The following is a 17155-nucleotide window of genomic DNA, read 5'->3' on the forward strand; positions in this document are numbered from 1 at the left end:
ATCTACAAGCTCATAGCGCGGCACCGATTGCCGCGCTAAGAGCTTGTAGATCTGCTATTTTTGAAGAATCTTGAAAATATGTGCACATCCTTGAATATATATATTTTTTTAAAGCGAACGTTTGTAACTCAGATCTTTGCTTCTGGGGGGGGGGAGGGGGTCCCTGGAACAAGACATTTTGAGATGGGGGTCCGTGGCCAAATACATATCTAAAAATGTTTTTTAAATCCTAAAAGTATGTTGCTACTGCATATCAGTGGTGCTCCAACGTTTCCATGTCAAGGACCCCCCAAAATGATATGTATTTGTTGTGTAATTATGTTGTTCCAGGGACCCCTTTTTTTTTAGGGAGTTTAAAAAATGTGTGAACTTGACAGACAGACAGACAGACGAACATTCTGTGAAAATAGGCAAACATTTGCAGAAAATAGACGATCTACAAGCACCAGATATGAAAGAAGACATCATTTTGGTGTAGAGGGAAAAGGGAGGGGACCAAGTGTAGAGCCCTGGGGGACCCCGGGTCAAGGAAGTTAGGGTTTTTAAGTGATTAAAAACTACTACTGTATGGAAAGGCGCTGTAATCTTATAGATCAGCTATTTTTGGCACAGACATTTACTGTAGAGGGAAAAAAGGGGTGGGGGACGAGTATACTTCGGTCCTCGGTCTACAAAGTATATATAAAGGGTTTAAGTGGTTAAAACCTCTGCTCAATTAATCATGTCATCTTCCTCCTTGTCTTCCTCAGACTCTGCGGTACTCCTCTCAGGGACAGTCCTCTGCAGCACCTCTCTCAGACCACCGGGGGTCTGCCTGGCATCTCTCCTCGCGTCCCCTCCCTATACTTCCATCCATCCATCCCTCTCTCTCTCCATCTGCGGCCCTCCTTGCTTCAACCATGAAAGGGCTGTCCAGTAGCCGGAGTCACCACCACGTGGTCTCCTACGACCCGTCCTACAACCCCCTGGGCCACCACCACATGGAACGCAAGCCATATCTGATCAGCCAGATGGACATCCCCGTGCCGGTCCCCATGCCCCACCCGGCCGAGGTGTCCTACTACAACGCCCAGCGCGGCCCGTACGCCTCGGAGAGCAGCAGCGTGGTCCCCTACGGGACCTTCCCCCGGAGGTGCCACTCCACGTCCTCGGCCTCCCACCACGCCGAGTCAAAGGAGGACTGCATGGCGCTGGTGCCTTACAACGGCGGCAAGACGCCCACCTGCGTGCCGTCCAACTTCTCCGACCCGTTCGAGCCGCAGTCGCTGTTCACGCGCGACGGCTACCACACGCTGCAGTACAAGCGCAGCGCGCTGGCGCACGTCGGGGGGTCGGGGGGCATGACGGTCATGACGGGCACGGCCAACAACAGCAACAACGACAGCCCCGGCAGGATACGCCACCTCGTCCACTCGGTCCAGAAGCTCTTCACCAAGTCGCACTCGCTGGAGGGGCCGCACCACGCGCCCCCCTCCAAGGCCAGCAGCAACGGCAGCGTGAACGGGGGCGGCGGAGGGTCCCGGACCAGCCCGGAGGGGGAGGCCCCGCCGGCGGGGGGGATGCGCCACCGGAAGCGCAGCAAGAGCCGCGAGCGATGCCGCTCGGCGGAGCCCAAACACCGCAGCCACCACCACCACCAGCAACACCACCACCACCCCCACCAGCTGCTGCACGGCTCGGCCTCGGCGCCGGGCTCCGGCTACTGGAGTTCGGACGACAAGCTGGAGCGCGAGCTGTGCCTCTACCACCCCCACCTCCACCACTCCCCCTCGTCCCCCTCGCCCTCCCTCTCCCCCTCGCCCATCTCCATGACCGTGGGGCGCCACCACCACGGCGCCGGCAACCCCGACAGGTTCCCCCAGACGCCCCTGCCGGGCCTCCCGCCGTCCCAGTCGCAGCAGTACTTCATGGGGGACCCGTACGGGACCCTCAACGAGCACGCGCACGCCCACACGCACACACACAGCCACCCCCATCACCACCACCAACAACAACACCACCCCCACCCCGCCCATCACCACCACCCGGCGCTCAAGGGGTCCAGGAGCAGCAACGACATGAAGTACGCCGTGTCGTCGGCGGGCATGCCCGTTGGCGGCAACAGCAATAACGGAGGAGGAGGAGGAGGAGGAGGCGGTTCCTTGCTCCCGCTGGGGGCGGCCGATGGGCCCCTGGTGAAGAAAGGGGCGTGGTCTTCAAGCCTAACGGTGAGCAGGGCCCGAGAGCTCTACAACCACGACGGCGAGCCGCGCGCCGGTGCAGGATGCGGTAACCTAAACCTAGATAGAGCGCTAGTCAAATCTAAGGCCAGTCAGCAGCAGGAGCGCACATGCCATTTCCTGCAGGTAAATGATATACCTCCTTCGCCCCCCGCCCCCCCCCCCCTTCTCCCTCACTCACCACCTCTTTCTCCACTTCTTTCATCACTCTTAAAGGGATAGTTCACCCCAAAATGACTTTTTTTTCTATCGATTAGTCACCCCATGGAGACTTAAAGGTAGGGTAAGTGATATTTTTTGGTTAAAACAAAAAGTATTTTGTTAAAAGGTTAAAACACTATATTCTGATAGTAATCATTGCTATAGAGTGTTTTTTCAGTAACAGATGTCTCCCTGTCTCTCCAGCTCTTTAATAAACAGAAAATACATTTTCCGGTAGGTGTCAAAATCTCAGCCAATCAGGAGAAAGTACCAATTTTTAAGCTGAATTGTTGTGTTCCAGTTCCAATTTTGTCTGCTCTTTTCTTAGTGTCATCCCTTCCAATTTCACTTGTTTAATCTATATCCTGATTGAGTTCTCTGCCCTGGTTGGATAAAATTGGAAATGAAACTGAAACTGAAACAAAAATGCATTTTCTGTTTAATAAAGAGGTGGAGAGACAAGGAGACTCCTGTTACTGAACAAACACTCAATAGCAATGAGTACTATCAGAATATAGAGCTATTTAACACTTATTTTAACCAATGCAAATCACTTACCCTACCTTTAATTCATGGATATTTTTTTGTCTTTATCGCATTCCTAATGCAACAAAAAAAAAATCTCCATAAATTCAAGTCTCCATGGGGTGTGTAATCGATAGGAAAAAAAAACATTTTGGGGGTGAACTATTCCTTTAATATCCCCCCAGCCTCCAAACAAACACCTCCTCTTGCAGTCTCCTCTCTGCCTTCACGTCCACCTCTACCCAACTCACCTGCACGCTGTTTGGCACCTATAACCTCCTCCTATCCCACCTCCCCTCTAACACCCCCTCACCCCTTGGTTTGGAGTGCCTCCTCCTCCTCCTCCCCCTCCTCCTCTTCCTCCTTCCTTTATGAGTTGAAGAGAGAAGTAAGTGCAGATCCAGTAGAAAGCCTTACTCTCTGTGAAACACTGTGAGATCATAGAGGAATGACATCCTTTCTCGTCTCCTGTAGAACCTCACCTTTCATTTGGTAGTATTATTCCCTTCCTGGGTTTTTCCTTCACGTTTTTCCTCCTCTAATTCTTCACTGTGCCGTAGTGTTTGTGTACTGTTGTCAAGTTGTATTGTTGCATTGTACACTGTATTGTGTTGTGTTTTGCCGTGCTGGGTTTTGTTGCATTGTAGGCCTACACTGTATTGTGTTGTGTTTTGCTGTGCTGTGTTTTGTTGCATTTCGCCGTGTCACGTTGCATGCTTGTGTTTTTCGCTGTGCTGTTTTGTGTGTTGGTGTGTTATTTTGTGTCGTGTGCAGTGTGCTGCCGTCTAGCTGTCGCGCGCGCACGCGCGTGTGTGTGTGTGTGTGTGCGTGTGTGCGTGTGCGTGCTTGCGTGCGTGATTAATAATATCTCGCTATATACATAGTGCTTTTCTACCCAAAGTACATGTGGGAGGGAGATTTATTTGAATAAATAATTTGTAACATAAACAGAGATGGCCACAATTTATGACAAAAATCATTGTTACCAAGAACTTTGTGTTCACTTTAGGTACATTAACATGCACTTATTGGTGTTAGCATTAACAGTAGTGACTGAATTAATATCATTTGTGCTGGCACTACTATAATCCTCTGGTTAATTGAATCCCCCTGCGGGATCAGTAAAGGTCCATCTAGTATCTATAATGTTGTATATATTCAGATTATCCTAATTATTGGATTTGTTTTCCGTACGTGATGTTCCTAAAACCATGTAATTGGTGCCATATATTCAACACTGTGTATCAATACATGTCACTGTGACCAAAGCTGAGCTGTGGGATCATTAGGCTCTGGCTCTTCCACAACCTTGCAAGAACCATGTGGGCAGGGGACAAGGAGATAATTGACCATGTTGGTGTTTCACATATGCAGTGGTGTAAAGTAACTAAGTACATTTACTCAAAATATAAACTTTGGCCAAAATCTTGCTTGGGTTCTTGTTTACTTTCAACCTGCATCATGACAGCAATGAAAGCGTGAGACAGAGATCATCCTTATTGAACTAAGCTTAGAGCTGCATTACCATGTTAGAGCCTAATTATACATTACAATAGTGTGCAAATTAAAACCCTCCCAGCTCCAACAACAGTGTCATTACATTTTCTGTGTAATGTGCAAACTTAAAAGACAGTGAAAAATAATTTATGAGAGCCTTTGCTGCTTGTACGGACTTTGGTTGATCTGTGTGTGTGTGTGTGTGTGTGTGTGTGTGTGTGTGTGTGTGTGTGTGTGTGTGTGTGTGTGTGTGTGTGTGTGTGTGTGTGTGTGTGTGTGTGTGTGTGTGTGTGTGTGTGTGTGTGTGTGTGTGTGTGTGCGTGCGTGCGTGCGTGCGTGCGTGCGTGCGTGCGTGCGTGCGTGCGTGCGTGCGCGTGTGTGTGTGATAATTGGCCAGAGGCTGTGGTTATGCCTCTAATGCTTCCGTTTAATACATGTCATACACTGACTCTGATGTGTTGTTTGAACTATAGGCCTTCTGCAATTAGAGGAATCGGCATCCTTTTATAGAAGTTTTATATATATATATATATATATATATAAAAGAGTCACTTTTAGCTTCTGTTGCAAAGATATGATTTATTTAGGACAAGGAGAACATTAAAAACCAACATTTCAGCAGCAAGGCTGGCTTCAGGTTTGAGGAAGCCTTGCTGTCAAAATGTAGCTTTTTAACGCTTTAACCCATTAAGACCTGAGACAGATTCTACAAATGTCTAAATCTAAATATTTTCTGGAAAAACTTATGTTGCTCTATCAGTGGTTCTCAAACTTTTTCATGTCAATGACCTCCAAAATGATATGTATTTGGCCGCCGACCCCCATCGCAAAAATATTTTGTTCCAGGGACCCCCAGAAGCAAAGATTCGAGTTAAAAATGTTCGAGCAAAATCCGGCAACACTGCTTAAAATACATGCCGCTCCACATGGACCCCCTGTACAGTTGGTTGAGGAGGTGCAGTGGAAGTGAGGCCTTGTTGTGTGTGGGTGAGCTAGGCACTGCTGTTGCTCGCTACTGCAGCTGGTGTATTCCCCGCACTCTCTTTTTATAGCCAGCCTGCTCATTTGTGTCTGCTTGACGTCACACACACACACACACACACACACACACACACACACACACACACACACACACACACACACACACACACACACACACACACACAAATGCGCGCTCTCGAACTGAGACATACGCACACATATACGTCAAACTGTGTGGGGCTCCCTTTGGTCTCTCCCTCTCTCTCTCTAGAGATAAACGATTCACATTGTTTGAATTTAGGCTGAGTAGCAACAGGATTTCTCACCGTGTCTGGATTTCTCTCTGACTGGCTCTGTTGTCACACTCACACACACCATCTTTCTCTTTCCCTTCGATCTCTCTTCCCCTCAGTATATTTTTCTACATAAACAAGTAAGACGTGCGAACGCTGGAAGCGAACGCAGCTCGGAAATATTGTGTATTTACGGACGTGTGTGTGTGTGTGTGTGTGTGTGTGTGTGTGTGTGTGTGTGTGTGTGTGTGTGTGTGTGTGTGTGTGTGTGTGTGTGTGTGTGTGTGTGTGTGTGTGTGTGTGTGTGTGTGTGTGTTGCAGGCTGTTGTGCATTGTAATCAGAGCATTGTCTAAATTCCTGCACTCTGGTGCACTCGGGTGGCTGCTTACAGGCAGTGCACGCATGTGAGTCACATGGGGGCACGAGCCAATGAGAGCATGAACACAGACACACAGACAGAGACACAACCTGAGCAGGGTTACATAGTAAGCTCCACTTGGTCGGAGGCGCGGCCTTCCGCGTTCGCAAACAGTAATTTCTGCTTCACATAAGTGCAACAGCTATACCTCTCGCTGATGTTCAAAATCAGCCGACATTGAAAAAGGCAACCAGAAAAGGCTTACTTCAGCACAGTGCAGAAAAGCCTTATAATGATAACTACGGCATATCAGAGTAAAATAATATTGGTTTGGGATTCCTTAATGCAGAGTTCAGATTGAAATGAACTTCCTACACTTTTGCAGTCATCTAAAATCTTGCATATGCTGTGTGTTGCGACAGTATTGCTTTTCGCAGCAGAGGGGGCATTTTTTATCAATTAGATACCATGAAAATGAAGTTTATGTTACCTAGAGATTCCACTGGAAGCATAATATGCTTACTATATGATTGTAATGAGGAGTACATTTGAAATAATTTCAGCAAAAGCTATTATGGTAATTCTTGCCCTATTGTTATTGCTCCCTTTAATTTAATTTTGAGATTTCATTTAGCATTTTTTAGCCCTTTGCCCCAGTACAGCACTTAAACAGACACATGGTTTATAAATTGCTTTTCAAAATACATTTAAACCTAATTTCCGGTTGTCAGCAAACAGTCTCTTGAGTAGTCAGTCAATATGAGTGGCACAGGCTGTGATCCTAAGTGACTGTAAATATTTTATGTGGGAGGGATGGTTATAGCATTTATAAGTACCTTGAAGGCAGTTTAAATGAGTCACATTGTAAACAAATTATATATATATATTTATATTATTACTTATTAAATAGTTTCATGTTTTAGTAAGATAAAAGTTTGAAAGACAGGAACTTTTAGAACTCTACTATTTTATTTAAATGATGAACTGATGATGTACTATTTCTAAGAAAAATATCCAAAAACATATCTAATATTTTATATTCTGCCTTTCTTGTATACTCTCATGCACGAATGCCTGCACACTCACACTCAAACACTGCCTCACGCACACACGCGCACACGCGCACACACACACACACACACACACACACACACACACACACACACACACACACACACACACACACACACACACACACACACACACACACACACACACACACTCTCTCTCTCTCTTTGCCCACGTACACAGTACAGTACCACTGACTTTCTGTTAGAAACAATAGTCAACTTAAGCTGTTTTCTAAACAGCCTGACTCATTCCCAGTGGGAAAAGCTCTCACACACAAACCCCACTAAGGTAACCAATTAGCATTCACTGCCATGAGGCTAGCCGACTTGCAACCCAGCTTCCACAAGAACAGATGGCAGGTTTCCATTAGAGGATACAGTAGGACAGTGGGCCGATAGCAACTACTGTCAAAGTTAATCTATAATACATAACACATCATTTGGTCCCAGTGGCGGCCTTTGCTATGTTTCACCCGTTTCAATTGAAACAGGTACCGAACCTCAGGGGTCCCCCCAAAAAAAGGGGGAAAAAAACGTTCATATTTTTTGACTCGCATCCCAGTCCGGGGCCCGCCTCCGGCTGGCCGACGTCCAAGAATTTCACGAAAGAAGAGGATGTAGATCTGATTAAATCAGGGCTCAGCTCAAGTGAATCATGTGAGTGAGTTGTTTTAGCTGTCTGTCCATGGTGGAAGTGCAAATAGTCGAATTAATTTAGTTCGAAAATGCATCATTATGGATTATGGAAGCAAACCAACTTCAGTCCACAATTCCTTTTTAATAAAAATAAAAAAACGGGCGCAGATCATTAAGGCCGCCCCTGCTTCGAATCTCCTTTACACTACGAATCCTTCTACGCCCGCAAACTGGCTGCCCACTCCCAGCAGCAGCAGCATGAAGAACAACACGGCCCAGATGGGGGCTACGGGCCTCACAGTCACGGCTATATGAACGCCAGACCAGCCTCGCCAGGAAACGTGCCGTGGCCCCCTGAGGAGGGGAGTAACGCACATGCAGAAATGCACTTGAGGGGTCTCTACTGTACACTGGAAGGGGTGAATCTGGAGATGGTGAATCAGTGAGAGCAAGCTGTTTCTTCTCTCTCTCTCCCTCTCCCTCCATACACCTCGGTGGAATTTACTCAACGGCTCAATCGCCCGCATAGTGTTATAGATGGTGTTTTGATTGTTCTTTATTACATTGTGTTGAGATGGTTGGTGTTCAAGTGCAGTTATTCTAGTTAATAGCAGTTTGCCTCTCAGCTTATACAGTCAGAGAGGGAATTATTATTCTTAAATCATAATTGAAACTGTCTGTTCTGCTGTTACCCCCACATTTCACTTTGGTCAATGGGTAATACTTTTTTAAGAAAGCAGGATTTTCCTACTTTTTGGGGTTTTTGTGCAATCCTGTTCTATTGTGTTTTATTTGACTCTTTCATTAAGGGAACGGCACTCCATTTGTACGGTACTCTTCCAATGCTCTTCCAATACTATAGCAGCTATTGCTGCTATAGTACAGTACAGTATCGTACACACACACACACACACACACAAACACAATGCTCTTGCATAGTCGGGCCTAAACGACACTCTCGTCGTCCAGCCCAGACAATGCTATCTTGTCCTCCTTCCCCCGGGACAGAGACGGCAGAGACTTCATCTCAGTGTCTGGAGACATGTCTTCCAGATGATGAGGACCCCACACTGGAGCGGTGAGACGGACCCAGCGCTTCTTCAACGTGCCTTCGGCGCGGCAGAGCTTGTAGAGCAGGATAGCAGGTACACAGAACATCGAGGACAGAGAAAGGCACCAGCCGATCATCTCGGCCCACCACGGATACACGTACGTTCTGTTGTAGATCAAGGGCTCGTAGTTAATCAGATAGAATAAGAAGACGCCCACACAGATGCAGGGGCTGAAGAAGGACAAACAGCATTTCATACACCATGTCAGCCGTGGTCTGTAGCCGATCATGCGAGCGACGTCATCCATGAAGCGATCAGCTCCATAGACCCAGGCCACCACTATACTTTGCCACGATGCTTGCCAGAGCAGCGTAATTCCACTGACGGCATAGTAGTCAAATAGCTGGAACACATACATACCCCCCTGTGTTATCATGGGGAGGCCGATGATGAAGCACAGTAAAGTATAGAGCGCCACACCGATCTCCCGCCGGTAGCGATGGTCAAATTTCCTCGGAAGCATGTCCAATATCCCCGTTACGAACCCTTCGACGCTCGCAAACAGGCTTCCCACTCCCAGCAGCAGCATCATGAAGAAGAACAACGTGGCCCAGATCGGCGCTCCGGGCATCATAGTCACGGCTTTGGGGTACGCTATGAACGCCAGCCCCGGGCCCGACTCGGCCACCTCGTTGATACTCACTCCCTGTTCGGCGGCCATGAATCCCAGTATAGAAAAGACGATGAACCCGGCCAAGAAGCTGGTTCCGCTGTTTATCAGGGACAGAACGTAGGCGTCTCTGTAGCAGTCGTTGTTGAACCGGTTGTAGCTGCCCAGAGCGCCCAGGGCTCCAACTCCGATGGAATAGGAGAAGAAGATCTGAGTCGCAGCGTCGATCCACACCCGCCCCTCGCCCAGTTTGGACCAGTCGGGCTTGAGGTAGTACACAATGCCGTCGTATGCTCCGGGAAGCGTGAGTCCTTTGCCCAGCAAGATGACGAGAATCACATAAGGGAAGGTTGCCGTGAAGGTGGAAGGTTGATCAAATTGAAGGATTTTCAATTTGAAAATGAAACTTTTAAGGATTTAAAAGTTTAAAGGTGTCATGACATTCATTTTCACTTTTTTTATTTTCAATGTTTTATTTGGGGTTTTATGACCTCAATTACACCCAAAAAACCTGAACTTAGAACATTCAGTGGATTTTCTGTGGTCTGGGGTTTTCTGAATAATTAGGCTGAAAAGTAATCTGAGCTTGGCCCTTCGACAGTGAGGTCACAGTCGATTAATCCCGCCCACTCTCCTCCTCGCCCCTCCCCTCCCCTATCCTTTCCTTTGGGGGGGGCGGAGCAGAGGCGATGATTGACAGGCAAAATCCCTCACCAGCGACACCCGCAGGCAAAGATTTCTTTTTTCATTGCAGTTGAAAAGGCTTTAGAAATGTGAAAGAAAAACACCTGCCATGGATCACTGGAATGGAATTTTCACTTAAAACTTTTTGTACACTTTTGAAGGACCAGGACAAAGACTTTGAATGTGGTGTAAAAGTGAATGTCATTAAACCTTTAAATCCTTTCCTGGCAACCGAAGGTTGCCAGGAACACAAACAGCACGTAAGGGATCAGGAACACTCCTCCGCCGTTCTTGTAGCAAAGGTAGGGGAAGCGCCACACGTTACCCAGGCCCACGGCGAAGCTCTTGCAGGTCATGATGAAGTCCAGCTGTCGGGTCCACGTCTGCCTCACGGGGGCGGCGTTGCCCTGCACTGATGATGTCTTCTTCGTCACCATAACCTCCTCCAAGCCATGTTTCTCCAGTCCCTGTTTCTCCATTCCCTGTTTCTCCATTCTCTGTCGTTGAACAACTGCTTCACTGTCTTTTATACTGCACTTTAATCTCCTCAGTCAGTAAATAGCAGCATCACGTGATGACATCACTGGGAACTGTGTTGTCACTCTACTTCAGACAACATGTAGGTCGGGACCCCCAGGGTGGTCCCCACATGATTTCGGGGGGTCCCCAGATGACAGTGAAGTGATAATTTAAAGACTTTTTTAAAGGATTTCTAATACCTTAAAAAAACAGGAAAATTAAATGAAAAAATACCATTACTGCAAAGTTAACAGCAAACTATACTATAAAAAAATGGTCAAACATTGGCCAAATTGTCAAATAATACAAGAAAGAGGCAATCATTTTGAAAATAGACGATCTATAGCCTAAGCTAAATATTTTCTAAATATTTATCTGTGGAACCGACTGGTCCCCACTCCTGCGGGTGTCTTTTTTTGTCACTGTATATTTGCACGTACGTGAAATTTGTTCTCTGCATTTTACCCATCCTAGGAACAGTGAGCAGCGGCATGGTTGTATCGCTCGGGGTGCAGTTAGGGGTTAAGTGAGCTTGTAGATCTGCTATTTTTGAAAAATCGTGAAAATATGTGCAAACCTTTGAATATATATAATTTTAAAGCGAACATTTGTAACTCAAATCTTTGCTTCTGGGGGGTCCCTGGAACAAAATATTTTGAGATGGGGGTCCGTAGCCAAATACATATCATTTTGGGGGTCTTTGACATGAAAAAGTTTGAGAACCACTGCTCTAACCATTCAGCTATGGCCGCCCTTGTATCTCCTAAATTGTTCTTAAACGGTAAAGTCCTGTGTTAATTTAACTCTGAACGTGTACGAATGTAACCAAATCCAAATGGTATTTGTACATCCTCAGAGAGTTAGAAATGGATAAAAAAATGAAATCACATCAAGCCCTACACCATCTCTCTAAACAACGAAAACAAAACACTAAAAAAGAACTCAAAACGTTGCTCATGAATTTTGAATGGCAGACATTGATGTGACAGCAGATACTCAGAACATAACCAGCATGATTTTGAGATACCGTTTGCTTTACCGCTCAGTTTAATCTCTTCCGTTTGTCCTTTGAACATTGCTTTTCACATGTTGGGAAAGTTATTCATGAACGCCCACTGCAGCGGAAGAAAATGCCACCTGCTCAAGTATTTTAGTCAGGTGGAATATTACAGCTATTTCTGAAAAAGGTGTTGTATGTGACAGAGTGGTTCAATATTACCAGTGCTCCAACAAATGATGTTGCACGGTGCCACAGGGTACCAGCAGGCTGCCTTCAATGGCTGTATGAAAACTTACCACCAACATGTCCATATATGGAGTAGAGACAAATAGTTTATATGGAAATTTGCCTCCGGGCCCACTATGACAGATCTAAGAAAAACACGTTACAGAACAACCTGATTCTTCTACACTGATATGTCTTTGTGTCTATTGGTTGCACATACTTCGGTCTGCTACTCATATTCTTATGTTTTTGGTTTCCTTTCTGGCATCTTTTAAATTACTTAGTATTGTGAAACTTCCTTTGATGTTGATGCTATCTTGGCCAGGTCTCCCCTGTAAAGAAGGGGAAAGAAGAAAGATTCTTTTACTGTAACTTCATTAGGACTTCCTGGAAAAAAAGAACGCTAAGTAAAGATAAAAACAAGTGCCAGACCTTGAAACCAGAAACGCAATTCACATTGGTAAGAAACGCCATGTTTATGAATTCAACAAGGAGATGGAATGTAGGATCAAAGATTTGATGCAAACATTCTTTGTGACACTGGAGATTCTATAGTACCTCCCACATGGCACTTTATCTAAATTCACTTAGAAGACAATGTAAACAGAGACATTGTAAACAACTGTTAGACAACGACTGTCTCTTGCGAGTGATTTTACTAGCAATGTTCACAATCTGTGGCAGTTCATTTATGTTATTGACAGAGGGTTTGCCATACCAAATATAGATCTTAAACATCGCAAAACCTTTGATGAGGCTTTTGTATACAGAGCCAGCAACTCACAGTTTTTTGCTCACAGCTACTATTAACTCTTTAAGACCGGGAAACGCATCTGTGTGTCATTTTTAGATTTCGTTGGGCTATTCAAAAATATATATATGCCGCGCTATGAGCTTGTAAATCTGCTATTTTTGAAAAATCATGAAAAGTTGTCCAAATATTTGATTTATTTCCTTTTTTTTTGGCGGACATTTGTAACTCAAATCTTTGCTTCTGGGGGTTCCTGGAACTAAATATTTTACAAATGTTCGTTTAAAAAAATATATAATCCAAAGATTTGCCGCGCTATGAGCTTGTAGATCTGCTATTTTTGAATAGCCCAAAGAAATCTAAAAATGACACGCGGATGCGTTCCCGGTCTTATATGGGTTAAAGAATCCTAAGAGGCATTGTGTGAGCTGTGTGATCTGTGTGTCTATCGCACAAGATCACTGGCACGGTAATTAACAGGCCCTAATTAACAGTAGATATGGCAGAAGGGAACAAGTTACTGTTTTGTGTTATGAATATGCCTAGAGTGTGGTGACGAGGTCACAAGGTCATAGATGTGTACTGTATGTAGTATGTCTGGCTTACCCATTCATTCTGAGAAGCCTATTATACTTTACATGTACACACTTACACATTCCTGTAATTTAGCGCACACACACACACACGCACACGCACCAAGCGAACATGCCCTGGGCCCTAGTCAACCCAGGTGACCAGGGAAACAGATGTATTAACATACCAGAGGTTAATTAAAAACTGAAAACAAGCAGCCATGCAAACACACACACGCACACACACTGCACTTTCATACCAATTAGCTGACACACTTCAACCAAAGCAAAACTGTGTGTTTGCGCGTTTGAAAGAGGAATATGTGCACTCTAGTCTAGTCTGTGTGTGTGTGTGTACCGTCCTGTGAATCACTCCATTGCATGTGAGTTCGGTGTGCTTTATATTATTATTAGTCTGCATGTACCTTCGGGATAGCTTAGTCAGCCAGGACGGCTGTGAGTGGGACTCGGACGGCAGCGGCTGGGGTCGTTATTGTGCCGGCGACCTCCAGTCGTCGGCGGCCCCGGTGTGTGACGGCGCTCCCCTCTCCCCTGTGCGCGGCCACCAGGTGCCTCAGGACGAGTGGAGCGGCTTCTCTCCCCTGGGCAAGGAGGACGACATCCCCTGCCGGCGGATGCGGAGCGGCAGCTACGTCAAAGCCATGGCCGACGACGACAGCGGGGACTCGGACGGCAGCCCCAAGCCCTCTCCCAAGGTCCAGCAGCGGCGGGCCAGCTACCTGAAAGCCACACAGCCCTCCCTGACGGAGATGACCACTTTACAGTAAGAGAGTTTCTCATTTCTTGCGTTATTTCTTCAATTTAGCTTGTCTTTCCCTCCCTTCCCGTGTTGCCTGACCTTCACTGCGTTGTCATTATGTCTACTTAGTCTTTCTTCCACCCTCCATACTTGATGCTTATTACTGCGTGTTTTGTCAGTTTTTTCTCCATTCCTATGCTCCTCTCCTCCTTCAAACCTGTCCTTTCTCTGATTGTGCATTTCATTCCTGCTTTGCTGTTTCCTTTCATCCTTTCTTTCTTTCCATTCTGCCTTCATTACATGGTTATACTTTTGACCTTAGCATGAGTCCTTTGTCATGAGAATCGAACTCCAACAAATGACATTAGCAAGTTAATAATTTGACTGAATGTTAATTTGCTCTCATGCACTCCACTTGACATGGATCCTTGTCAGATGTCTAATTGGTTTTGACAGCATAGGCTACATAATTCAACGTGTGTGGTGCTGTAGTCCAGTGACTCTCAGCCTTTTCTAATTTCAAGGACCCCCAGTTCCGTCTGGAACCTGCACTGTAAAATGCTCAGTGTTAATTTAACTCTGAGTTACAGACCCATAACGGTCCATTTGGTTTCTACAAGGATGCCTAGGATTCCCCCAGACCTCAATCGAGAAACCGGGCTGTAGTCCAATGAGTGTTTGTGAGAGAGCGTTTGTGGTTGTGTTCTGTTTTCATGTATTTGTTGTTTCCTAGTTATAGTTAGCGTTTACTTTTCAGTTGTGTTTCTTTAATTCTGAAGTAATGTTGCGTTCCTTGTTTCCTTGTTAGGTTTTGCTTTACACTCCTGTACCTTATTTTGTAGTTTCTAGTGTCTCCTGGTTTCCTCTGTTGCTGATCTATACTGTCTTGTCTAACCCGTCCTGTGATTAGCCAGTGTTTCCACCTGTGTCCTCTTACCACCCCCGCCTATCCCAGTGTTGATTGTCCTGTTGAGTTTACCTGTGTCCAGTTAGTCCTTGCCTCCCTGTTTTTGAGTTAACTAGAAGTTCGGGCCGCTGCGCGGCCCTCACATCTAGCGTGACGCGTCGTACACTTCGCATCGCAGATCCAACTTACAGCCACCTCACAGTGTGAGCGAGAGTATTGTGTGAAAGTAGGCAGAAGTCGCTTATAATATTCGGACATGGCAACACTGGTGAAAAGTAAGGCAAATTCGCTTATAATCAGAGGACATGGCAACGCTGAGTGTCCTGTGCGCCTCTCTTTCTCTGTCCCTGTGTGTCTGTCCCCCTGTCTGTCGAATAAGGTTCGGTCCCACATAGAATAGCCTAGTTGGGTTCCACCTAGGGCCCAGTCCCAGTTGGGACCCACCTCGGTCCCACATAGACTTGCCTAGTTGGGGCCCACCTAGGGCCCAGGTAGAACCCACCTAAAGCCCACATGGGCAACCCAGTGGGGACCCACCTCGGTCTCACATAGATCCCCTGGGAGTCTTGGGACCCCCACGAAACATCGCGGACCCCTTCTGAACCCTGCAAAACATCACAGACCCCTTCGGACCCTTGGGGATCCCTGGAGACCTAGTGTGGTCTAGCTCTGAGATTAATGGAGTACAAAGGGAGAAAAAACGAAAGGGAAAGATGCAAACAAATTGTGTGTGTGCATTGCTTGTTGGTCGCGCAACCTGGCAACCCTGGGCTGAGGCAGACAACACATGGCGAACAGCGAACATGTGGCTCGCGCACCCAGGCAGACACAGACACGGTGAAGGAAAGCGGGAAACTGTGAAGCCACAGAGGTTGGTGCAAGAGGTTGCACATGAACTCTGCAGCCGCACTGAGGCGCTCCAACGCAAACACTGTGACATTAAGCTTCACACAACGAACATGAGCACTACGCTGCTGTTTGTCCAAAACACACAATATCTCTTCTACCACCGATTCTCATCACACAGTAGAGCTGTCAGTTCTCCTCTATAATCCCATTCGAATTTCAATATATATATATGTGTATATATATATATATATATATATATATATATATATATATATATATATATAAAAAGTGTCTGGTAAGTGGAAATGAATAAATGTCCACAATTTAATAAGATATATAGTCCATTTAATGTTTAAAGTGCTGCAACACAGAAATACTGTTCAATTCAATTTTAAAGAGAAATAATAAATAATAATATAAATAATAAACACTCCACCTCAGAGTTTTTCCTGTTATAAGGGGTCATCATCATTAGCAGTACTTGACTTGGGTTTAGAAAATAGGCTTGCTATTTTCTGTTGAACTGCAGCAGGCTTCAGAATCTTTTTTGGTGGCATTTTACACCACATTAATCTTTTATTTGTAATTGACGTTTGTTTAGTTTTTTTTTTCAATGTGTTTACCCATAGAATCAGGTCTGCTGTCAGGGCACAGAGAAGTCACGTTTCATCTCCGCAGACGGCACTTGTTGTGTGTCACACGCAAAAGCGTTACCCAAAGAATTCGGTCTGAGCAGTGAGCATGCGCAGTGAGATGGCGGCTCCGGTGTATTAGTAGGCTATTGTTATTTTTATCGTCTTTCTAAGACGATTTCTACCTGGATTTTATTGTTTATAAAGTAAGATAAAGTAGGATGTGGCCATGCAAAATGGTGGTGTTCCATGGATTTGTAAAATATTCGCGTTAAAAAAATTTTTTACCACAAATTATTTTGATTAATTCCCAGATTAGGGGCATTTCTGCAATATTTTGCGTTTTATTCCAATTCCATTTTTATTGTTCATTTCCGCGATTCCGTTAACATGGATTTCATAATGGCTCTACACTGTCTGTGTCGCTGTCCTGCACGTCCCGCTTTCTCTCACCCCTCTCTCTCTCTCTCTCTGTCTGTGTCGCATCGCAGATCCACTTGACAGCCACCTCGCAGTGTTAGAGACCACATGCACGCTTGTTTCTGTCTGTCTCCGTCTCCCCCCCCCCTCCCTCTCTCTGTAGCTCTCCTCCTCGCCTCTCTCGCTCTGTCTCTCTCCCCCTGTCTCCGCGTTTGCGCACGCGTTCTTGGCAAAGCTGGCCACACTGTCATAATATATCCACACACACACACACGCACACACACAGACTCCTCCTGCATTGTGATAGAGAGAGAAAAGTTTAGTCCCGTCTCC

The 17155-nt window shown here is 45.9% G+C and overlaps 2 protein-coding genes across 2 annotated transcripts in view; one reads left to right on the forward strand and one right to left on the reverse strand.

The window, feature by feature from the left end:
* Positions 1-899: 899 nt before the first annotated feature.
* dlgap1a (discs, large homolog-associated protein 1a) overlaps positions 900-17155 on the forward strand; it is a gene marked incomplete at both ends in the record, with an annotated part of 71896 nt that continues 55640 nt past the window's right edge. The window contains 2 exons of the mRNA XM_080440035.1: positions 900-2345; positions 13824-14038. Coding sequence (XP_080296161.1) covers positions 900-2345; positions 13824-14038 — 1661 coding nt within the window. The remainder of the gene's footprint in view (positions 2346-13823; positions 14039-17155) is intronic.
* On the reverse strand, positions 8727-10681 carry LOC308092782 (sodium- and chloride-dependent creatine transporter 1-like; the record flags this gene model as incomplete). Its single annotated transcript, XM_080438882.1, has 2 exons — positions 8727-9909; positions 10443-10681. The coding sequence occupies 2 exons, from the start codon at positions 10679-10681 to the stop codon at positions 8727-8729; spliced, it is 1422 nt and encodes a 473-aa protein (XP_080295008.1).

This window comes from Gymnoscopelus braueri (genome assembly GCF_963280865.1).
Source record: "Gymnoscopelus braueri genome assembly, chromosome: 10".
NCBI lineage: Eukaryota > Metazoa > Chordata > Actinopteri > Myctophiformes > Myctophidae > Gymnoscopelus > Gymnoscopelus braueri.